Source organism: Falco peregrinus, chromosome 5 (assembly GCF_023634155.1).
Source record: "Falco peregrinus isolate bFalPer1 chromosome 5, bFalPer1.pri, whole genome shotgun sequence".
Taxonomy (NCBI): Eukaryota; Metazoa; Chordata; class Aves; order Falconiformes; family Falconidae; genus Falco; species Falco peregrinus.
In genome coordinates, this window is record NC_073725.1 from 14,442,365 (window position 1) to 14,467,814 (window position 25,450).

The 25,450-nt window shown below is 39.3% G+C and overlaps 1 protein-coding gene across 2 annotated transcripts in view; it reads right to left on the reverse strand.

Moving 5' to 3' along the window:
* Positions 1-2,018: 2,018 nt before the first annotated feature.
* The window catches only part of SNRK (SNF related kinase), a 42,203-nt gene continuing 18,771 nt past the window's right edge, over positions 2,019-25,450 (reverse strand). For both annotated transcript variants that reach the window (XM_055804147.1, XM_005242257.4), the window contains exons 4-7: positions 14,570-14,711; positions 11,864-12,076; positions 10,684-10,818; positions 2,019-5,876 (exon numbers count right to left, since the gene is read on the reverse strand). In XM_055804147.1, the coding sequence (XP_055660122.1) occupies positions 4,658-5,876; positions 10,684-10,818; positions 11,864-12,076; positions 14,570-14,711 (1,709 nt within the window). In that variant the 3' untranslated portion in view covers positions 2,019-4,657. The remainder of the gene's footprint in view (positions 5,877-10,683; positions 10,819-11,863; positions 12,077-14,569; positions 14,712-25,450) is intronic.

The following is a 25,450-nucleotide window of genomic DNA, read 5'->3' on the forward strand; positions in this document are numbered from 1 at the left end:
ATTGCCAGCCATCTACCTTGGGATTTCTCTGTAACTGGCTAGCATGTGTCTTTATTTGCTAATGAAAAATTCATCAAAAGAAGAAAACTGACCCGCGTATACCAGCTACTGAGATGTTACTGCTTGGCCTTGTCATCTTAAGACTACAGTACAAGACTTGCTACACCTTTCCTTGCTCGGGCATGGTCACAGCCCCGCAAGTTCCTTGGCTGCTCCTTGCCTGCTGCCACCTCCACCCCACTTTGCATTAACCAGAGCTGGGAAGCTCACCAGCAAGGGCAAGGTCCCAGCTACAAAAGCCTGTGGGTACAGCTTCACGCAACTAGCCAATCATAAAGCAATCACACATTAATTGCATACAATTACAAAACCTGTTAAATGCCAGTAATCCCTCCAAGCATGCCAAACACGCTGTGTCCATCCCATCTCTGCCTGGGTTACAGTTCGTGTTTCACAAGCAGTTCAACCACGGGCGCTGTGTTAAGGCACTGCAGGTGAGCAGGCTGTGCCAAGCTGCTCCAGCCACAGGTCACCACAGACATCGCTACGGCTGAACCAGTAACACGCATGAGAAGACACCAGAAGCTGTGAGAAGACACCAGAAGCCACCCGCTCCCAGCAATCCAGCGCACCATGCTGCAGCGCATGCCCGCAGAACACGTTCCAGCAGTGCTGGCTGGCTGCCCCCTCCCTCCCGAATCGTTTTTCACAGTACCTCGGGAAACAGACAGCGATAAGCAGCACTGCTCCCCCACCTAGGGCACAGCGGTTTGTAAGTGACCACAGCGGGAGCACACGCCTGAATCTGAGCTTAAGTATATCAGTTCTCTCCATTGTGCACTGACATACTTAATTTTACGTTCACAGCAGATGTTTTCCAGCACATGGCAGTCTAAACATCGCCCTGTGGGGCAGAGTTGTGAAATGTTCACCGTGAAGCAGTTGCAGTAACTGGAATTAACTCCTGGGATCCTGTTACACGTGACAGTAGAAACAGAGCAGAGCCTGCGTGCAGAGCTCTGTCTTACCCTGGGGTTTTAGATCTTGTGTGGTTTGGGTGACAATAGCCTTGACTTCAGGCACCTGTCTCTTTGCACAGAGCCCGCATGCCCTGCTACTCGCTTTTGATATGCATCAGTGCTGATGCCGACATTGGGTTTTTGACTATTGCTCATTTTACATTGCAAAGACGACTAGTACTGAGTTAGGTTTGGACTAAAAACATTCAGTCTGTACTGGTGAAACTTCCACTCACATACACCTTCACGAGGGAAAGGCCCTCACTAGTTCACACACCACCTATGCAGATTTGGCAAACTGCTATATGACCGATGATTTCATCTAACAAGAACCACCCAACGCAAGCAAAGCACCTTACCTTCCCAAGAGTTACCGCAGGGGCGGGTGAAGGATCCCTCCTGTGACTGCAACAGGCACCCGTGGCCGCAATAAGGCCCATCTGACTGACTCAGCACACACAGAGCAAATATTTTAACTGAGATTTTGAAGCCTGTTGTGTTCTGAATTCCAGAGCTGCCAGGCACAAGCTGCCAGAACAGCACCAGGATCACTAAGAGGGTAAGCCAGACAAGGTATCAAAAGCGTTTGCTAGCTGAGCAGCAGCTTCTAAAGCTTACTAAACCGTCTGAAGCATCCTGAAGTTCTGCCTAAGCAGCAGCTACCCCAACCTTTAAACAAAAAGCTATTTTAGCAGGTGCCAACCATGACAACCTTTAAACCCAAATCAACAAGTTCGATCTAAGTGAGAAAATAACTGAAAGTTTGCAAATTAACATGCATCCACACATGAAGCTGTATTTTTTCAAGGCAACACACCGACATTTCCACTGCTTTCTATTTTAATTTGTTACTCTTATGTGAACTCACTCCCCACAAGTGTGTCTCTGGAAGGTCTGACCTCTGATGTGCTGCAGCCTGGGGACTCGGCCAGGAGCTTGCGTCGCCCTCACACAGGGAACACCAGGAGAAACAAACTGCATTGACGTGCAAATCATCGGTTATGCATCAATCAAGGTATCACTTTTATTAACTGGATTTTCCATTTCTGTCGCACACCATGAATGTTTATACAATGAAAAAGCCAAACATTGCTGGAAGCAGTAAGATCTGCTGATATTTCTGTACCCTCTTAACACACACACACAGATTCTTTCTTGGTGAGAAATTTTTATATTTCTGTTCATTAATTCTGCTTATTTAGACTGCTACTCTTAAAATTCTGTGTCAAGATTGTCACATCTTAAATACAGATTAAGTTGCTAGAGGTACATTATTTTTATATATATATTTATATACACACATACAGAAAAATACAAGACTAACTGGTTTTCCACAATATTTAATTTATACGCTACTGTAACTATATGCAACTTTTAAAGACACGTTAAGGGGTACAAGAAACTGTTTACTTGCTCTAAATAGTTTGGTCCAATATTATCGTAATGTAGTGGTTATTCTCGCCCTTCCTTTTACGTGACAACATAATACAACATACACCACATGCACAATCATTCACCTATCAACAAATGGATAAAGGACACCACTCAGACTAACATTTGTACACCCAAAGGTTCAACCAGCCACACACAACTATAAGGCTATAATACAACTATGCAGCATAAATGGTCAACACTGCTGTTCTAAAGTGAGCACCATATATACAGTTGTATATAAAAACATTGGAAACAAAATACACTTGGGGTTAGTTAAAAGGTGCCATTCCAAGGCTGTACATAATATCAGGAAAGAGTATTTACAATACTTGGAAAAAAGCTGCAACAAATAAGTTTATTGCCAATGCCCTTTATAAACTTGTCTCCTACTTGGATGTTACGCTCACAGTCTGTGAACCACACATCTCTTTTCTGGCCCTTGGTAAGATCCCTGCTCAAAAATGTCAAGCAAATATGTTCTATGGCTTCACCCACACGTCTACTCTTGTAGCTTTTGATTTAAAATACCACACTGACTAAACTGCAACTAGAGTTTAAAACTTTAACACTTATCCTTTGCCTTGTGTAGGAAGCAGAATGTAAAATCCCTGGCAAGGCTAGCCAGGGAGGATACCCCATGCAATTTAGACGCTTAGTAAAGTCTTGTACTAAGCAAGAAGAGCTGTCATGAGCTGTAGAAATTATGACCGAGCATAACGCCGTTCTTTGGTGCTCTGCTCACTCTGCGGTGGACACGAAATGCGTTGTATTCGACCATTCTGCAAGCGTTACAAGATGCTCAACGGTGTAAACTCCTCTCAGACATCCAATGTCTGTCTGCCCAGGGCGCTGCTACATAACACCACCAGTTTCACTAGCATTGCTTAGAAGACCCAGTGCACAGCATGAAAAAATAAAACATTCTTGCCCTTCCCAAAACTAGGAATCTGCAATATATTTTATTCTAGATAATAAAATTCCACAAAGTTAATTCATCTGGTCAAAAGTATCCTTTTGTACAGAAATACTCTAAATCAGGACCTTGCCATGGCAATAGGAAACCTGACAGAAAGGCTAAGAGCTGTAAAATAAATACTTTCCTATATGCTATTTTAAATGGACTTTATGAAAAAGCATTATTACCGAGGGGAAATAAGTGGTGTACATGTGGGGAACAGCAATATTTTAAGTCTTAAAAAGAGTAATAGTGAGAAAAATGCAAGTGACAATAACGATTTCAATTTGAATCCAATTACCTAAAGGTTTTCCATCCCTTATTGCCTTTTGAAACCTCAGGGAGGGGAGGAGAGGATAGGGGAGAAGGTTTACAAGGTAAAAACCTAAAATATTAAGTGTCATGATATACTAATAACAAAAGTAATTCATACAAATACTTTATTTTCAGTTAGCATGTAAAAACTCAGAAGTAGACTTAATTTACCTTTGTTATATTAAAAACGAAGATTGTCTGCTTGTAATATTAACATTTCTATGGGAGAAAGCTGCCTTACAAATCTACTTACCTTTTTTTTATTTTTTTATTTTTAAGGAACTGCCTCTAGCAAAACAAGATCTTTTCAGTTTGATTTTTGAGCCACAACTTAATCCATATCATAGCTTAAGACAAATAGGTGTGGGTTTAAAATCGTATTTCAAGATCACTAATTTTCAGTGCATCTTTGCTTTGTACAAGCCTTGGAACATCTGAAAGCTCCCTGAAGAGTTTTCAGCATCAAAACATTATTGCTTTGGTTCTGTTTCAGACACGTAGAAGTATGCCACATATCACGTATTTTAGTTATCACAGAAGGTCGGAACAAGAATTAACATTTCACAAGCAAACAAAAGCTTCTCTCTCTAGTTTAAGTGCAGAACATGAACTTCTAAGTGCTCCATTTACATTAGGATCCAGATATTTATTTTAATTTAATCCAGATCTTTCATAGTAAAATTATAAATGTAAAAATTACACAATAAAATATTCTGTTTTATTGAAAAAGAAAAACATATCTGCTAGCAGCATGCAAAGACCATGCATTGTCATACCATCAAGCAAACACAAAATTAAAGTGTAATAAATAACTGCTCAAAGCCCACTTAAAAATCTAAAAACAACAAAAGGGGGTCCGTGACAAGGTGTTCACAGCTCTGAACAGGAAGAATGATGCTGTCAAGTAGATAGAGTTATTAGAGTCAGGTCATTGTCAAATGACATGACAACAACTGGTTTGACTGGAGGTACACAGCAGCCCCTCCTTTGGGTTCCGCTGAATATTCACAGATATCATCTTTTCGCAGAGAGGTAGTTGTAGCACATTATTTTTCAAGTTCCTGTTCTTTATCCGTTCCAATTCATTTGCTGTGTCTGACATTTGGTCAGAAAAAAATTTTAGGTTGCCCAACGATGAAGCCTGGTTCACGCTTCCGCTGGAACTTATACACATTTTCCACGTTGATTTCTCCTGTACTTTTACACTGGAAAAGGACAGATTGTTTTGAGGATCAATAATGTATTTAGTGCTGCCGTGAATCTGTGAGCCTAGGCAAAGGCTCATTAATTTCAGGCTTTCAACCAGTTCCCCTGCGCTTCTGGACGATAGCTGCATTGAGTTTCCAGATCCAGCGCATCTCCGAGTGGAGCCTGAAGTGTTGTTGGTGCTACCGCTGGAGCTACCGGAGGGACTCCCCCCACCTTTGTTGTTATCACTTGGGCTCGTTTTGTCTACCCCTCCATTCCCATTACTTGGTTTGCTTTGTCCGCCACCATCTCCTTGACTGCCAGGTGGCCCTTCGCTACTATCCCGTCTATGCCAGGAGTAAGTAAACCCACTATCTTTGTCTAGGCGTCTCCTACTTTCTGAGTCGTCATCACTTGTTTCTGAGCTACTGCAACTGGAGCCCCGTCCCTGGCTTTTCCTCCTGTGATAGCGTTTATGCACTGTGCTAGGTGAAGCAATATTCATTTTTAACCTGCTGAGCTTTGGGGGCAAGTTCTCATCCATGTCAAACTCATCATCTGACTCGCCCTCCTCAAATATTTGATTGAGGACTGGTGCACTCTTTCTTGAAGTAAGACGATTTGTAACTGACGGCTTACGGCGCAGAACAACTTGAGTAGAAAGAGAAATAGGTTTCTTATCTTCTTCATCCTCCTCTTCATCTTCTTCTACTCTGAACAAGCACTTCCGCCCACTTGTAGTGGGTTTCAAGCTCACCGACGGGACTGCTGAAAGTGCCGGTCCAGCTAATTCAGGGATATCCTCCTTCTTTGCTGAATCGCCAAGGGCCTTGCTTCGGTGGCCATTGAGAACGTTCTCAGCCGTGCGAGCTGGTGACTGAGGAACAGTTGCATGGGAAAGAGGAGAAGCTGTAAGGTCATCCTCCAGATCCTGGGGTACATCGATTTTTGTTGGCCACGATTGCCTACATAAAAATTACAAAGAATAAAAGAAAAGTCAGTGCTTGAGAAGCATTTCAGAACATTAGAAAATGTAAGATCTGCACAAGAGAACCACAAACGCTGCCACACAAATCGGCCTGCTGAGTGGCATGTTTGTAAATAACAGCTCTGAGTAACTGAGGAAAAGAAAACATTCTCAGAGAACCTGCATTCCTTTAGGATGTTATTTGAAAGGAACACTGTATATACAAAACAGTTTAGAAATGGTGTTGGTTACTGTCTAATGAAGTCTTAAGATTCCACTGCTCTCAGAAAACGAACTAAGCAATAAAGAAAAGGAAATAATCGTGTCTCAAAGACAATAATCAGAAGTAGGTATAGAACCACCAGTACCTGCAGGAAGATACCAGCTGATTCAAGCACAACTTAAATAAGACAGTATTGCAAGCTACTTTTAATCTGAAGCTTCTGTTATCCCTCCCCCCCCAAGTATTCTTAATATAAAAATTAGGTTAGAATTAACATGAACGAGACTGAAAAGCTGAGTCAGAAGAAACATTCTCTTTCTCAGTAAGTCTCATTCAGACCAAGCTCTATTCTACAAAATCTCCTTTAATTTTAAACACACACAAATTGAGATCACACATTTATTAGTCCTTAGCTGAGCAACTGGAAAAATACAGCTGCATGAATTCAGGACTCAAGCTGCTTAAGAATATGACACTTGAATAAACCGTAAATCCAAGTTCAAAATGTACGACTGTGTACTAGCATAAGCTCAAATCAAAATGAAAGTAACACATGAGTGTAAATCAGTTTTACAGTTAACAGCTGATGTCTTCTCTCCAGTATCTAAGCTAGCAGGTTTGTATTTTGATTTCTATTGGATTTGTATTTTACTTTAAATTCAAATATATATTGTAATCTTCCCATAATGCACACACAACAAATTAAGAAAAGAGACTGTTAGTCTTTCCACTGTATTTTGAAAGCCTAATCCAAAAGACCAAAACCTTAATGCTGAACATTTCTTGTGGGGACTAAGAAATATTTTCTAACCTCTCAAAGCAAGAGTTATCTTTAATTTTAGAAAGTTTGCCAATCGTTTAACTTTACATAACTGAAATACTCTAGCATACTGCATGAAAAGCTGTAGTGGAGACCTGTGTTCACATATGGATAGTGTATTACAAGACATTCCCAACAATATTTCGGGTGTGCCAGAAGAAAAAGCTGCTTGACTTTGTAGCACAGTTTAGAAGCAACGTGTAGGAGAGGAAGCAGAGAGCATTTTGTACCAGGTGCGGCCCCAGCTATCTGCTTGGGCAGCCTGCATACAAAGACCGAAGGATCATACCAATTTCCTGATCTCTGCTGTGTTGAGAGCTCAAGCTGAAGAAACAAGGAAAGCTCAGACGCCTCTTTGCTATTCTTATTCTAAAAGCGTTCTTTTGAAGTGTTTAAAGTCAATGGAAGCACCTGCACTAGGACTGCGTTTGCTTAAGGCTCCCACTGTAATGGCTGAATAGCACGAGATGCCTGTCTACACACAGGTAACGGTTGACAACTGTCTTCCCAACTGCACGAGCTTTGAAGAAGAGTACCTTATTAAAGCCAACATTCAACTCGTCAAGCCTAGCTGCACACTTTGTTTTGAAGCGCCAGCTTCAGTTACGCCTAACAAACCAGCGATCCAACAATCCAGCAGGATCCTCAAGCGGTGGGAGCTGGCTGCCTGCACACCCCTGTAAGCCTGCGCATCCCACTCCCTGGGAGCAGCTGCACAGGCTCTTTCCCGTCTGATCAGGCACTGCGAGCTGCTGCTGGCCTCCCACCAGCTTCTCTCCAGCGAGGGAGGCCACGCAACCAGCAGCTCCGACCCGAGCCATCCAGACAAGAAGCGGGACCTAGGCCAGGCTGACACCGGCATCCTCCCTCAGGCCCCAGCTGACTCCAGACATGCTGGTAACCACTGACCTAGTTTTCCGATGACTTGTGCTACGCTTGGCATTTTAAACACAAACAACTGTCTGTGATTAACAAACAGGACAAATAAATTAGAAACATAACTACAAAAGTGACAGAAAACAAAGACCTAAATCTTTAAAGAATTCGCCATGCCTTAAGAACAGCCTGGTTTGTCAGCAAAAGAAGGAAGAGGTCTGTGGCTGTCACAATAAAGGGTAAATATAGCATCTAACATACTGTGGCTTCCAGGCAATGAATCTCCTCACTACGGTATATGTTTCTTTCTCGTAGCAGCCTGTGTTTGCCTCCCTTCCCTTTTCTCCCTCCCCTTATTCCCAGTAGGCCTAAGGGAAGAGTGGGACAGAAGAAAGCTCCAGGTTGAAAGTAACTTAGATTTATTTATTTTTAGAAAAATCTTTTGAAGTCTCAAAATCAAAGCAATGCTTTGTTGTTTTTTCCATTAAGTCATTCTACATAAACACTCTGAATTTAGAACCATCACGAATACGAAGAAAGCTACCTGGGACCATTAAGGGCAAAAGTTCCCGAGTTCATGCAGATGTTCTTGTCATAAAAAGAAAATTCATATTCATAAGGCAGGCTTCAACTACTCCAACTTTACAAACTCGTATCAAGATTTAGATTCAATGAACTTGTTTGTTCCAGTTCCTCATATAACTGGAGCAGCTGTTCTACCAAAAGAGTGACACTGACACAGAGTAAAAACCAAAACAATTTAAAAGCAAACTTCATAGTTTTAGAATTTTTGTTTGAAGGTAAACACACAGTTTTCCTCTAAAGTAATGTATTCTATAACTAATAGTTATAATATAGTATATTAGTATATATATATAAATCTAGTATATTAGTGTGTATATATATTATATAAAAATTATAATACCACATTTGATGCTTGGCTTGGATTTCTTTTTTAAAATTGACATAAGAGAATGATCCCCGATGAGAGAACTGCAGAGTGAAAGTTACAGGATTACCCTTGAAGAGAGGAAACGCAACACCAAGCTTCAGACCATTTAGGTAGGCACCCTTTGCTGCCTGCAACAGTAACTCTTGTAAAGTACTTGTAACCGCACAACGTAAGAAAAAAATGCCTGCTTAAGTGACCATTGAATGAATGACCTTTTAAGGGCAGTGACAAAATTTCAGTCTACTCTAGGACACAACACAGGGTGCAGTCTCATCTGGAATTTACAAAGATGTTGAGAACCACTGAAAGGTTCAGAGAAAAACACCTCTTTATTCAGGTAGATGGAACGGCATGCAGCAGAGACTCCTTCTAAAAGCCTCCAAAATCAGCCTAAATCCAAGGTAACAACCAGCAGAGAGAACTATCTTTAACCTGTTTTCTGAAGTGCATGCCCTTCATTTATAACACGTGTCCATTTTTTCTAGATCAAACTCAAGGTAGCAGTACCTTACTTATATCAATTAGGCCAAGAAAAATATGAATATGCACCAAAAGGACACCACAGCGTTTGTGTCCCTATTATCATTCATATTAAATGATCTCACATGTGACCTTGCATGAAAGCTGCACAAAGAAAATTACCTATTTTGCAGTCTTCTTTAACTCCTACAGATAGATTAACAACACTGAAGGTAGGCAGCCACTCTGAACATCAGCACAAGCACTTAATACTCTTCCCTCATTAAAAGATTAGCTACTAACAATTGTTATTACTGCTAGTAATAGTCACCAGTATTTTGCCAAAATCTAAAAAGGCCACTTTTGAAGAGACTAAAGGTTAGAGAACAAAAATTAATGGAAATGCCTTAGCACAACCTCCATCTTCACTGGAAGGGTTGTCAAGATGGGCCAATAAATACTGGCCTAGAAAGCAGATCCCTAGTCATAGTCTAATGCTTAACTCAGGAAATCAAACCCAAAATATTTAAGAAAACCAACTGTTCAAAACTTGCATCCTCCAGTATCAATGTGCAGGCAGAAACCACGTTTGCCTTGTGCTTGGGTTTTGGGTTGGTTTTTTTTTGGTTTGTTTGTTTTTAAAAAGCATATGCCACTCTAACTGAAAATAAGGGATGCTTGGGTGACTGGTTGCAGAGTGAATGGACTGGTTTAACATATCAATATCCATGCATGCCAGAACCTCACTTCCCCCTTTAGTTTTACTGTGTCAGAAGTTGAAGCTTTGAAAATCTCAGGGAACCTTACTGTAAGGTTTTTTTTAAATCATGTTTTTTGTCAAACTAGAAAAAAACAGAACACCAAATCCCACAAAAAGCTACCATCTATCGCAATGTCTTTAAATGGCTAATTAAAGCAATTAAGTCAACAGTTTTCCTTAAACAACAGGCATATCAACTGACATCACAAATAACGTAACTTACAGATGCTTGCTCTAAGCTTGATTTAGGGGACATTCAAGTCATTAAAACTGAAAGCTAACAACCAAACCATAACATCAAATTCAGGGTGATTTCTCATTTATAACTAATTCCCCATCAACATGTTTACAGATTATGCAACTGATTTTTTTCAAGGGATGTTTACATACACAATTTCTATGAGGAAGTGAAGGCCAAGGAACATGCCCTTTCCTAGCAGGTGTGAACACTTACTACTTCAGATACAGGCTTCAAATTGGTAAGTCATTTCCTGAAAATGGTAGGAATTGAAAACACTACTGGTAACTGATTTCCGAACAGCTTCTGAAGCATCCACAGCACTTTAGAGACATTTAAAATTTGCAATGTGTAAGTATTTTACTGTTTTTAAGAAAGCAGTACTTGAGCAATTCAATAATGTTCTCAGTAAGTCAACTTTCGGAAAAAAAAAAAAAAAAAGAAAAAAGAAACCACTTAAGATTCCTAAATTCTCACCTGAACTGAGCTTTGATGTTGCTAGGGCTTGCAGACCTGGTCTGAATTTCCTTTTCTTGTTTTTCTCGCAGAATCCTTTCAGCTAGTAAGAAGTAAGTTGCAGTGATGTGATTGTATTTGTTAGTTTCCAATGCCCTAAGGAAAGTACGAAAGAAGAAATAAGCCACACATCAATGATTTTCTAAAAACTGGATATGCATCTCACACAACTTGCTGTACTTCTCATAGCAGGAAAAGCACCTGAAAGCAGAACTGCGTATTTTTAATGTTGTAACAAGCACGTCTTGGTTTTATTAAAAATAAAGAGCCAACAAGTCTAGTAATCTCAACTGTAGTTACATGAAAACATCCTCAGAATATCATCCAAAAAATTAAGGAATTCCCCCTTTACTGAAAATTCCTTAAATGACAAAATTGTATTTCATTAATGTTATGCTTTCCCACTGGCACATACAACCACATAGTACTAATATTTGTTCATACAACAACTGGAGGAAAAAATCTTCATTATTTTAGGGCTGTCAGATTAAGTTTACTATAAAATTAAGTTCATAAGCCAGTAAGCATCATTCAGCTGTCCTGTTATGCAGCTAAAAGCATAACAAACTGCTGCTTCCCCACCCTCCCCACAAATGGTAAGATAACACTTTTCCCAGCTTAAACACAAATAGAAAGAACAATTTTAAGTCCTCAGTTTGTGAGTATTTTAGAAATTTGGGGGGTTTAATCTATCAGAAGAAACTATGTAGCTTTCTAGCAAGCTCACTCAGTGACAATGACTACTTTGCATTATACAGATAAAAGGCATAATACTTTAAATTAACAAAGCTTAAGGGATACTGGAAATGTTCTACAGGAAAAATGCTAGAATTTTATCACCTCCAAATATGCATGAGGTACAAAGCACAAGTAAGAGCACAGATTTCAAAGCAGTTACGTTTACTCAAGATGACAAACTACCACAGGAATGGAATACTGTTCCAACACATTTTTGTGAAGTTTTTCCTAAGGCTGGGCCTACATAACTAACTACTTCTCATCCTAGAACATCCTATCACAGAGCAAGACTGTTATCTTTTGTTTGTTAACTGAATGGCTTGATATTTAAACAGGTTCTCATGACACACTTCTCAGAAGGGACAGGTGCACAAAAACTGCACATCGAAAACTGACAACTTACTCCACTATTGTATCTCGGTCTGCTATATCACCCAGAACCATGCGTTGTATTATACTGTTGTGCTCCTCCTCAGACAGATTTTTATATGACACAAGAGGAATATTGTACTTCGTTGCAGGAGATGGGTCAACTCCTTGGAGCCACGCATGGTTTTCAATCTCTTCCAAAGATGCCCTTCGCTTTGGATCTCTCTGCAACATCCGTGTAATTAGACTGTGAATAAAAAATAGATCTAAACAAAATGCACTCACATGTTTAAAAAGCAGCCACTGTAAGAGCAACATTAGGAAGACATTTTCTGTCAGCCCACACAGAACTTTAGAAGTCTCTACAGTAAACAATGTGATGGGAAATTATTTATTCTCAAAGACATTCCAAATATTGCTGAACTGAAGCAAACAATTTACTTATGAAAAACTATAAATATAAACACTGCCGTTTTCATTTACTACGCTTAGATTCTTAACCTGATTTTTCTGGTTTGTTTGGTTTTAATAGGTCTTATAGGGCAACCGTCACAGATGGCCTACAGGCTGGTCTGTAAAGTAATAGAAATATAATTTTCTATTATTGCTGCTGTCAACAAGAACATGCAATGGCAAGATAAGCAGAAATATTTTATTCTGAAATAGCTATCAGACATTTGATTCTTCAGTATCCCTGAAAGAACAGTGATCTATCCATAGAGGGGAAAAAACCCACACCAAACCCAAACCCAAACACCATCTGGGATGATGAGGTGACAAACCTACTAATGGGTTGATACTGAGTGTTTGCAACTGCTGGAAAGGAAGTGCATAAATTCCCCAAATAAACAGAGTAAGGAGACTTGATTAGGACAGCACATCTTTGCTCACTTACTAAACATGGAAAAATTCTTGGGGGAAGTATTTTTGGCTTTGCATAACAAAACAGAACATGAGTATACAGTTTTGATGCCAAGGTTTCAATGAAACTTTATTACTCCAACATGTGGAATGAAAGTTCTGCAGTTCTTACATAATGCTTTTTATTGCACTAACTATACTACATATACACAAATCACAAAGGTAATAATTTTTTTTAATTATTTTTTTTTATTAGTGTGAGATTATGTATGGAATTTAAAAAGGAGGTTAATTCAGAGTTCTTAAAACTCTACTGTAAAAAAAGGTCACATATATACTTCCTCTGCCTCTACCAAAAGTAATGACAGGGTGAGCCATGGAGCCTTGATTTTCTTTGCTTTTGTTAATATTATGACAGAAAGGGAACAAACTATATACTTTATTTGTCCTTCTTTAAACTACACCTGCAGTAAAACCACACAAGTATACCATGTGCGCCTCCTGCTTCAAGCTTGCTTATGCATCCCAAACCACCAAGAATGCTTTCACTCCAAGGAAAAAGTTTAAATATTCCTGCAGTCTTTTCCCTAAGAAAACCTAATCTACAGAGGACTTGGGTAACTGACTGTACATTGTTCATGCATTGCATAGAGAAGCAGATCTACTTGGGCCTTTAAGCAAACTGCAAAAGGCTGCAAAAAGTAAGTTTCCTGGCCTCAGCACAGCATACAGCATCACTAGAGATTTATTCAATAAAAATCAAAGATAAGATCTCTCTTTTAAACCTCTTCCTGTACAAAGCTCTTCAAGCTGCTGAAAGCACTGACAGCAGCTTTTCCATGTTACTAGAAATGCTAGACACTAATGACAAGACATGAAAACCAGCTATGACATCATGTTATGCATTAGATTCCTGGACCGCACAGATGACAGGTGAAGAGAAGAATGGTCATTATGACCACAGCTGTAACAAACTTCATTTTGTGTCAAATAACAGAATCCTAGATGCTGTTCTAGGTTTTTTTGACTGGACCAAATGCATTTTTCTAGCATTTAATAAAGGTATCTGGACTTTCATATTGAAAATGAGAAACTCTACTGCAGATTCAAAACCACATCCAAACATTGTAAAATAGTCTAAGTGATGCAACTGGGATATATATTAAAAGGACTGAAGAGGTCATTAATCAACAGGGAAATATTGATAGATATAAAAAAAATAAAAAAGCTCCAGCGAACGCTGCAGAAAAACAGCACAACAAAATGAGTCATGATTCCCAAGTGGCATATGGTATTTGCAGACCGAATATTTTTCTCCCTTGATTGCCTAGAATGTTGATTTGAAGTTGCAATTTCAGTAGATGAGCAAAACTTGCTGTGATGTCCTTGGGTTTTGACAACTTTTATTTTGAACAGAAATCTACAGGAATCATTACCTTTTTAACCCCTGCCACAAAATACACTCAGCAACACCTTGTAATATGTCCAGCAAGAGCTTTGGCCAAAGCCAGACAGTGCTGAGCAGTTCCTTCAGTCGTTTATAAAATGCATGACAACTGAGACACATAAAACAAAGGTACATTGTGTAAAATCAAAATGAAGTTTCACACAAGTGTGAGGAAAACCTGTCAGCAAAAAATTTCATGGGATTGAACTTTAGTAAGAAGAGGCACAAAGAATAAAAAGAAAATGCAATACTGGTGCCCAAGAAACTACTCGATGTGAAGAAATACTAACAACTACGCAAAAGCGGTAGGCATACTATCTTATTAACAGGCAAGGAGTATTCCAAATGCTGACAATATGGTATGGGGAACTCCCAAAGATAGTGAGAATTCACTCCTGCAACCGCTTCCAAGTTCTTTAGTACTTTACTTACTCTTTACATTCTTTGGACACATGAGGTGGCACTGTGTATTTGCAGTCCATTATCATAGTCAGAGTTTCACTGTCATTTGCTTCTTGAAATGGTGGTTGTCCACAAACCAACATGAAGAGGATGACCCCCAAACTCCATATATCTGTAAATACATAGTGCATATTTTAAAACAGCTGTTGAGGAAACAGACAATTACCAATGAAACCATGAAATATTTTTGAGGTGCATAAGGGGGTGATTACTGCACTCTTGATTATGACCATTACTTATGGAATTTGCAATTCCACTGACATACAAAATACAGTTCCCCTGTTTGACAGCTTTTATAGTTTTAGAAGGGAAAAAATAGAATTCATGGCTTCAAGGATGCGTAACAGTCTGAGATGCATAACACCTTTGACAGCAAGTGTTAGATAAAGGTAATCTGGCCATTCAGAAGACAAAAATTCATGACCCTTTTCTTCACAGGCAGGCACAGGTTATCAAATCACGGTCCTTTCTGAAGGACTAGCACAAACTTCTCGAAATTGTTTACATGTTACTCTATGAATTAAGAAATTACAAAGAAAATAACACCGATTTAGGTATGTTTTTCCTTCGGTGGTGTTGCTTCAAAAAATTCTTTGCTACTTCCAATGGTACAGAATAAATTAAATAATTTTTATAAAACCACCTTCTTAGACCAATCATATTACAAAGTGTGGGGGGGGTGGGGTGTAGTTTGGTTGTTTTTTTTAAAATATCCAAACATAACAATTAAAAGTGACCTCTACTATGCTCTGGGAGTTGTCTTGTTTCCTTCCAGTTCCTGCTTGTGTAGAATAATAAAAAAAAAAAAAGCCCAACCAAAAAAACCCTTTCTTGTTCCTCAGTGAAATGACACACCAAAAGACGAAAAAGAAGTACTTTGTGGCATGAAGCTCTTTGGCAGGTTTCTACTTACTGTAAAAGCTAATATTTAGTTCAGATCTTTACTGAAAGTTTGCCTAAAAGAAAATACTTCACAAGTCTCACTGCATTCAGTGCAGGAAGCTTAAATATTAAGAAATACATCATATTGTAGAAAAATAAGTAACTCCAATATATGCTTAAAGGCCATGTTCTTAAACTTCAGCAACAACTCCCATGCTGTGGAAATGTCAGTAGCAATTTTGGGTCTTACACCCTAACATTTCAAAGATCTGTACCAGTACAGTCCTGTACACCAGTAAAACCAACCAACCAACCATATGAAGCGAGGGAAATGAACAGACAGGCAGACCGCTCCTGAGGAAAGAGGGGAGAGCAGCTGGCAGTGGTGGAGGAAGCAGAGCGCACCAGCGCTTTGCCGGAAGGGCTTGCGAGAGGGGAACCACACTGAGTTAACCCACCCAACTGCATCTGGCTTTCTGTGGCCTATTCAAAATACTTGACATACATTTAACACCAAAGAATGGCTACAATTTCATTTAATAATGTAAATCACACACATTCATCCCTAGAACAAATGCTCATTTTGCTACTTACAACCCATTCTTCATAGGGTTTAGCTGACAGAGGAACAGAAACGCTACATGGTAATTTTCTCTAGGGTTCTAATTTGTAGTAAGTGTATGCTATTAACTCGGACAATTGTTTGATTTCTGTTACGCTTGCTAGGGCCGCAGTTCTGTAGGTACTGAGCATTTTGAGGCCAGTATACCATATCAGATGTATCTGCAAATTCAACATGACTACTCCCATATTTAAGATTCAGTAAGTACTTTAATATTTTGATAGCCTAATGCCAGAAAGCTGAATGTTCTGGAATACAGGATTTCGAAAAGCCTCACAAGACAGAGAGGTAGTTTCACCAAAGAGGTACACCTTTAGATTTGTAAAGCTACTTACACCTTTCTCCTCCTGTTTAGTTTGAACGTGGCCAAAAAGTTTTAAGTCTCAGTAGAGCACTACGGTAGCAACAACTACACTTTATCTCATTCTTACACACGACAAGGCAAAGCTTACTATTACACTTTTCTGACAAACACAGCAGAGACTTATTCAGATGTGACCAAGAAATAACAGTGGAGAGAAACAATTACTTGGCTTTTATTTTCACTGTAATTTTATAGCTGTGGCTGAAGATCAACTTCATTACATCTACAGTCATGGCTACTAAAATGACTCAGCTCAGAGTGTCAAGGACACAGCTGAGCAGCCTAAGCAGACTTACAAGTATACTAATAACTAGGAAGCAAGCAAATAACGTGCCTAAGTAAGTCTAATCCCCTTGTAAAGACTGAAAAGAGAAAACTCACTGAAAGACTTAGCGCAGACCTTACTGTGTCACAAGAAAAGACATCATCTTGGGGTTGTCTTCACAAGCCTCTCCTCATTTATGGAAGCAAAGCCAAGTGTTTGGATGTCTGCAGATGCATTAAGAGGACACATTCAAGGGTTCTATCTTGCCTCCTCATACGCAGACTCTCAAATCGAGGGGTTGCTCCATTTTCTGTACCCCAGTTTGACTAGACCCAGGCGCTTGTTCGCAACTCCACATGCAACAAACCAACCTGATGAATGACGCAGCATCTTTAATAAGGCTCTTTCTGGTCACCTGCAAGTTACCACCTTGTTAAAGGTAAAGGCACAATGGAAAACATACATGCTGCTACAGCCACAACTAAGAAAAAAAGACTGGTTTTGTGCCCCCCAAAAAGTGACAAAGCTTGTTTAGTACAACTTCCAGCAGCTTTTGTACTACATACAAGTTAACCACAGATCAGCTTGCACACATCTTCAGTCACAGGTGTCTGCAGTTTATGTTCTTTGACTGGGAAAGTTAGGATGGCCAAGCTTGCTCCTATGTTTTGCTATCCAGCATTTCAAGCAACAATTTATGGGTGTTTGTTTAAAAAAAAATAATCATGAACACTTAATGAATCACTATAATAATGAATCACAATAATTAGGAGGGGTGTTGCAGGCAGGTCAAGGGAGGTGACCCTTCACCTCTGCTCAGCACTGGTGAGGCCACACCTGGAGTACTATGCCCAGGCTGAGCTCCTCAGTACGAGACAGGGAACTACCGGAAAAAGTCCATTGAAGGGCCATGAAGATGAAGGGACTGGAGCATCCGTCCTGTGAGGGAGGGCTGAGAGAAGAGAGCTGGGAATGTGAAGCCTAGAGAAAAGGCGGCTCAGGGGGATCATTGTATACAAACACCCGGAGGGTGCAAAGAAGATGGAGCCAGGCTCTTTCCAGTGGTGCCCAGTGACAGAACCGGAGCCAACGTGCACAAACTGAAATACAGGAGGTTCCCTCTGACCATGAGGAAACACTTCTTCACCTGACTGAGCACTGGCACAGGTTGCCCAGGGCGCCTGCGGAGTCTCCCTGCTTGGACATACTCAAGAGCCACCTGAACAGTCTGGGCAACTGACTCCAGGTGTTCCTGCTTGACCAGAGGGATTACACCAGGTGACCTTTAGAAGTACCTCACTGGAGTATGCAACAGAAAAACTGTGCTTCTTTTAGCCAATAAGCAGTGCATTCTAGGTGTTTATTTGAGAAACAAAGCATGACACAGCACAGCAAGAACTAAAATAATGTTGATGGTGTGAACACACAGAAATGGAATGTTCCATTTACACCAGCACAGGTTGTCTCAACTCCACTACAAAACAATTTTTCACTCTTCACACCAAACAGAGTGTAAGGGATGGTAAGCGTGAAGGAAGTGGTAAAAAAAGCTGACAAAACAGGAAACGCTAAACAAATTTTTGAACTAACTTCATTTGAAATATACAAAACCTGCAAAAACAATGGAAAAATGGAACTGATATCTAAGTAGTGGATTGTCCACCGATATTTCAAACTACCACAATCACTCAAACAACAGTTGGTGCAATCCTGAACAAAATAACAGTAACAACAGTGTCTTGCCCTTACCAACCTACCACAGTTTCACAATGGCACTTTTTCCAAGGCACACAGAACGCTGGGTGAAATAAAACCCAAAAAGAATAGGATTACTGGCAGATCTCAGTTTCCAGGACAACAAAAATCCCTGTCTGTTTTGCATTATAAAGTTTTTATTTTGCATGTTTTAAAGACGCTTATAGCTTGATGCAGGTAATACTACCAAAAAGGGAAAATCATCTCCTCTTTGTAAAAAAGATCCATAAACTTGAGGGTTAAAAAGTCTTGCTTATTTGTAAATATCTCTAAATTTAAATAGGTGACCTACACTCCCAACATGCAAGTAAGTTTAAACGTGTTGGTTTGCTAGCCTTCAGTGTAATTCTACCTTAAAGGGTTAGAATCGGAAGTCTTCAAAGCAGATATTCCAAAATAATGAGTTAATACCTCGCATCACTTTGAAAGATTTAAAAGATCATCAGCTAGATGACTATATGGTATATGTAAGAAATGCTAATGTCTGTACCTGATGTATTAGTTTTAAACCATTCTATACCTGAAAAAAAACCAACCACCCAATCCTTTATCTATCTGTGCTTCCCACTTTTCTCTTCTGGAGATCCATAGCTACAAATTTTTTCAGTCAAATTCAGAAAATATACCAAAAAAAGCCTTCAAAAAAATGAACATGCCTTCTCTTTAAAGATACAATTTTTGTTCACCCATTTAATGCAATAACCACGGTACGTTCCAGAGAACCATTGGTTTCCAGAACAGTGCCATCTGGCCGAGAGATGCAAGATCTTTAAGCATGGCTGGCTAGAGAAATTAATAAAGGAGAATCAGAGATTTTCCTTATAGCGCATATTTACCAAATTTTATTATTTCCCCAAACAATACAAAGCTACACACAGGAATGTTCTTTACCGTACTGCTTGTGCTCCCATAATCAGCCCTGCTCTATTCTTTCCCATTAATAAAGAGAAAACTCAACTGTCCTTTGGATCCCAAGGAGCTTAAGCAATGGAGAGGGCTGGTACCTGCTGCCCATTCATGCACTGTACCCTGCTACTGCCAATTTCTGCTCACATGCTACATGTAGAAAAACTGAAGTAACTCCTCTTGCTGGGGAGATCACCTCCACCAGCAGAGCAGACAATGGCACCTTGATCTTTCATTTCTAAATCCCGAAGTGTTCTTGCCCTATTACAAAACAGGGTTTCACTCAAACTGAGTGAAAGCCTCAGTCATCTGATTTGGTCAAAAGCATCATCCAGTTGTGAGCAGGTTAGAATGATGATGGATCAGCAAAGAAATAAGCCCGACATCTAACCAAAGCAAGGCTTCTAGAGAGAAGCAGCATCTCTTATTAGACCAGCTAATAACTGGGGAAAGGGGGAAGAAAAATAACTCAGTTCTAAGGTACAGGTTTTTTCTTTAGATCTCCATACCCTTGCAAAAACATACTTTTTTTTTTTTTTTAGTGAACACAGCCCTTATAGTATGTTCTTAATTTAATATACCTTATGGCAACACGGGAAAAATCTTGAGGCAGTTTCCTGCTTTCACACATCTCAAAAACTGTAGATACACATCCAAAAGCAAAGACGACAACATCTACTTACATTTGTACCCATTCACTGAATGGTACTGGTTCACTAAAGGGCTGCACAAGCACTGGCGTTCAAAAAAATGCAAAGGAGAGTGCAGAACTATATGGGCAGGATCTCAACGCAGAGTAAGACTGCTTTTTTGGGACCTGTTAAATATGCTGCACCATTTAAAAAAAAAACCCTCACCTTCAGCTCAATGCAAATATAGTTTGACATACAGTATACGCAGTAAAGAACTCCGCAGACATCTACCTCTCCTCTACCTTCACACCCCTGGCACACCATTTTAAGAAAATCTATTAGCTATGGTGCTATGTTAATGCTAAAAAAAATAATCACGTTTTAGGCAAAACTTTTACATATTGTAGTAAGTTTACTGCTTCAGCATCCAACCAGATAAATGAGAGGATTTTTTTAAGCAAACCTCCTTGGCTTGGGCCAACAACTGAGCATACATTTTCAGCTATATTCCCTTATCACAGCTCAGAACTTAGGTGCCACTGCCAATTCTAGATTTGAGACTCTTAACTGAAGGAAAACAGGGAAAAGAAGGATTACCTTTAGAAGAGCAGATTTAAATAAGAATTTATTTTTCACAATTTCAAGGTTTTTTACTACTTATAGTAATTAGCAGTTGAAGGATTCATGGAAACTGCTTACATCTCCTGTCCTCCAAGGGTCATCTAATTCACTGTCTTCAGACAACTGGTAGACAAGCAGAATTTAGGCCTGACATGCTGCATGCATTTAACATGCTTATAGCCTGTAAAACTTCAAATGATTATGGTGAAGGAAAGCACCCTTGTATACTGCAGTGGCCAAAATCAAGGTTTCTTTCAAAAGCACAGTGAAGACCAAGATACAATTTAGCCTTTAAATCTGGTACTAGTAACTTGAAACTGCCACTGCTGTAACAAGAACAAAATAAGAGAGATTAGGACTTTTAAAAGCACTAGTAACTAGCCACTGTAGAGAGTATTTTATTGTTTTTAAAGCCGCTAAATCATGTTTATCAGGAAAGGCCTGTTCAAGCAGGATCCCCAGAACCATGACAACCAGTGCCGTGTATATGCAACTTCCTTACATAACACGAAGTCACTGCCATGGAAACCAAACTGCGTCATCAGCTGTCTGCTACGTCTGTCTTAAACACAGGGCAGTCACATCTGTTACGGTCAAGTTCGTACGCTGCACGAGGGATATCCATATTCATCTGTTTCACCTCTGAGCTCGGCCTCACCATTTCGTTAGCCATCTATTGCTTTCTGAAGTTCCTGACTTACTCCCGAAATAAGCACTACAGATTTCAGAAAGTTAGTTTCTGTGACGGTGGGGATCCAAGATTTGCTCAAGTTTCTGCCATTCCTCAGAAGTTCAGACACTTGTCACACTTTATATGTGTCATGTGAATTTTTGATTGTAAGCAGCTAAAAATCACATTCATTTTGGAATAGACATATTCACACTTAACTACTGTAAATTGAGCCTGTCTATTGAAGTTGTTTATTTCAAAACTTGATGGGAAAAATTCTTTTTGCTCCTCAAATGTAGAGGTGCTTAATAGCTTACACAGTGTATATTGCTCAGTTGATACAATGGATCTTTCTACAGAAAGCCTGCTTCTTCAGAACTGATTTGTAGAATTGAGTCATTTTTGTCAGGTTTTATACGTTTCTCATTGCAATGTTTACTATAACAGCTCAACATTATAGTTATCTTCAACTCGAAGTCACTTAATAAGCAAACAAGAAAACATCAATTTTTATGGAGATGACAGAAATGCTTACACATTTATTTTGCCACTGCAGAGGTATCCATGGACTGCGGATAAATGAAGGATGGAAACGGACCCCAATTTCCAGCATGATGCGCAGTTACTCTAACCACTATCTTAAGACATTAAAGAGAATGTCATCACCACTGCTGCTACAACCTCTTCGGAGCAGGCATGTGAAAGAAAGGCTAATCCATAGAAACCTGTTTGAGTACAAGCCTTGAAAAGGACTCAATGTATCATCACTTCAGTATCAAGTTCTTCTATGAAGAGCTAAATAGGAATAATCCAATACAAAGATCATCAGCACCTCTGCCCTCTGGGCACATTCAGGGCTAGCCAGCCAATAGGCAGTATCTGAAGACCGCTGTTTTGAACTCTGACATAAAACCCCATCATGAGCTACTTTATTTGGACTGCAATTTAGAGGTGGAACCTTCACTGGGCTCAGGAGTAGGTACAGGTTGATAACTCCCAAGGGTAACGGTGGTAAGCATGCTTGTTACAAGTTGAAATTTAAGATCCTGTTCACAGCATAGGCTATGGAAAACAGAACGAACACTCAAATTTATGGCATAGCTTCACATAATTGTCTGAAGAACCAAAACACAGTGTAAAAGTAAAAATTCATATGACAAGTCAAACACTGCAGAAAATGATACTTCTATCAGAAAGTGATGAAAATTTACATACCACAGTGTAAAAGGATAAAGGCTGCTATCATACCACTGAATAGTTTGAATGGTGCCTGTTATATTGTTGATACACTTGTGCTTCAAAAGGAGAGTAAAAAGTATTTTCACCCCCGTGTCAGCTAAAAAGCTTAACTCAGTTGCATCTCATGCATAAGAAGTTAGTAGCACCATAGTATAGAATAACTGTGTTAATAATGTCAGCATTTCGATGTATCTCAAGTATTTTTCACTACTATGTGCACAGACAGACTGCTGGCAAATCTGGAAAATGCTCAAACAGTGCCAGTTGCAAAATCTGAGAAATATGGGGAAAGAGCAATGATTACTTTTTCATATATACTTGAATTTTCACTGATTGAACTATTCTTCCATTCTTTAACTTTTAATGAAAAAGGCTTTGAATAAACTTGTGTACTGGCCTCTTGTCCTGGTTTTGGCCAGGACAGTTAATTTTCTTCCTAGTAGCTGGTACAGTGCTGTGTTCTGGATTTCATATGAGAATAATGTTGATAACACACCGATGTTTTAGTTGTTGCTAAGTAGGGCTTTCTCCAAGTTAAGGACTTTTCCAGTTTCCCATGCTCTGCCAGCAAACAGGTGCACAAGAAGCCAGGAGGGAGCACGGCCAGGACAGCTGACCCGAACTACCCGAAGGCGTATTCCATACCACGGAACATTGCATTCAGCATATAAACTGGTTGGGAGCTACCGATCACTGCTCGGGGACTGGCCGGGCATCAGTCAGCGGATGGTGAGCAACTGTATTGTGCATCACCTGGGTTTGGGTTTGTTCCCCACCTCCACATCCCCGGCCCATTTCCCCCCTCAGTTTTAATTTCTCTCTCTCTCTCCCCCTACCACCCTTTTCCTTACAATTGTTATTATTATTTTAATTATATTTTACTTTATTTCAATTATTAAATTGTTCTTATTTCAACCCGTAAGTTTTACCTTTTTCCAACTCTCCCTATCCCACGGGGTTGGTGGGAGTGGGGAAGGGGCATGCAAGTGAGCAGCTGCATGGTACTCAGTTGCCAGCTAGGGTTAAACCATGACACCTCTCCAGTTTTCAGCTATGCCACTGACTTAATTAACCTTTTTTTTTTTTTTCAGTCTTTTTAAAATGGGATTTATTTTTCCCTTGCAGAAGACTGAGGATCATCTGCAACGAATGCTAACTTTTTCAAAATTAACAGGCATAACTGGGTTTTCTTCTTGTTTTAAAGCACTACAAATCCAATTAAAATTACTATTAGAACACATAGCAGACGAGAATTAGGAGAAATCTTTTCCGTCCCCCATCCCTCCTGAAAAGAGCATAAACAGCAAATGGCTTCTAGCAAATTAATTTAGTAATTAGCTTATCTGTCTGATAAAACAGTCTGTTCTATATGTTATTTTATTTGACTAAGACATGGTCATCGGTAACTCCTCTTATCTTTGAGCAAAAATAAGAATTGCTTCCAATCTGGCAACTAGTACTCATTTTTCCCTGAAGACAATAGCACAGGTTTTGCTGGTTGCATAAAACTATTAAAAACCAGACAAACAGTTGTTGTTTATGTTTTTAGTAACTACCACATCTCAAATTTCAGTAGTGATATTTTAACAAAAAACACCACCATTGAAAAGTACTCCTGAACACATGCCACTACCTTTAATTCAAAATAGCCTGGTTTACTCTGATACATCAATTCTGCATATAGAAATATATTCTATCTCCTTTGGTTTCTGTTGCTTAGCCACATTTCGGAAGTTACTGAATCTGTATCAAAACCAAAAGCAAGCCCAACATTTTCTGTGTGAATTCCAATAGTACTACTACAGAAAATCATTAGCCAGGCTGAAAAACAGTGTTAGTTAAATGTAGAAAGAAGGTTTTCTCTGTATAAAACATGTTCTTAAAATCATTGGACAAAAAGTCTATAAAGCACATACAGTTTATGTACATGTTTCACTGCAATGTTTTTGGTCTTTTTTGTATTTATATACTAAAGAATTTGCTCCTGGTATCTAAGATATCCTTCATATTTTCTGATCAACTATCTTTTCCTAAAGGTTTTAGCTGTACAGTATATAAGTTATACTTCATTTATAAAAATTAATATCTTAGTACAGCTTTACACATGAATGCAAAACTTGAGCATCTGGTTTGTAACTAAGCAGTACACCATTGATCTAGGTTCCACCACATCTGTGTTGCCAAATTTCAGCCATGGGCTGAACATGAATATCTAAGTACTTGTTTGCAAGATAACATGAAATGAAGCTTCCTGGCTGTGGAGATGTATTTATCATAATGAAATCTTGCTCCACAACAGCAGTTTGAAATACTATGAAAACAGTTCTCCCAGGAACACAGCAAAATGACCAAGTAACTATACTTAGTCACAGTGTAGCTGATATGACTACAACTGAAGACTATCTGGACAGCTTCTCCTCTGCAGTTCCACTTGGATAAGTTATTCTTTGCTTCACCCAGCAGTTTATCAAAAATGCATTAAATCTTGGGCATAAATTATACTTCATAAATATTAGCTGGTACAGATTATTGAGAAGTCATTAGGATCACCGACACATCCTCCATTACAGCCCTGCCACATAACTTCATTTCTGAATAAAAGGCTCCGATACCTGTAGCAGTTTGAGGCACTACAAGTACTTTATTGTCAATAAAGTAATCAGATGGGGGGGGGGGGGGGGGGAAGCAAAATCAAAGAATAGCATACTACATAAAAACTGGATTCCCCTTTCATTAAAAAACACATTTTGCTACCTGCACCCACATTGCCACAGAACATAAATTCTTTAACATGCCATTAATATCCTCAGGACTGAAACTTTCTGGAAGTGAAGTGTTCTACAACCAATTTCTTATATTTGCTTCTTCTGGGAAATATAAAAAGTTCATTTCTGA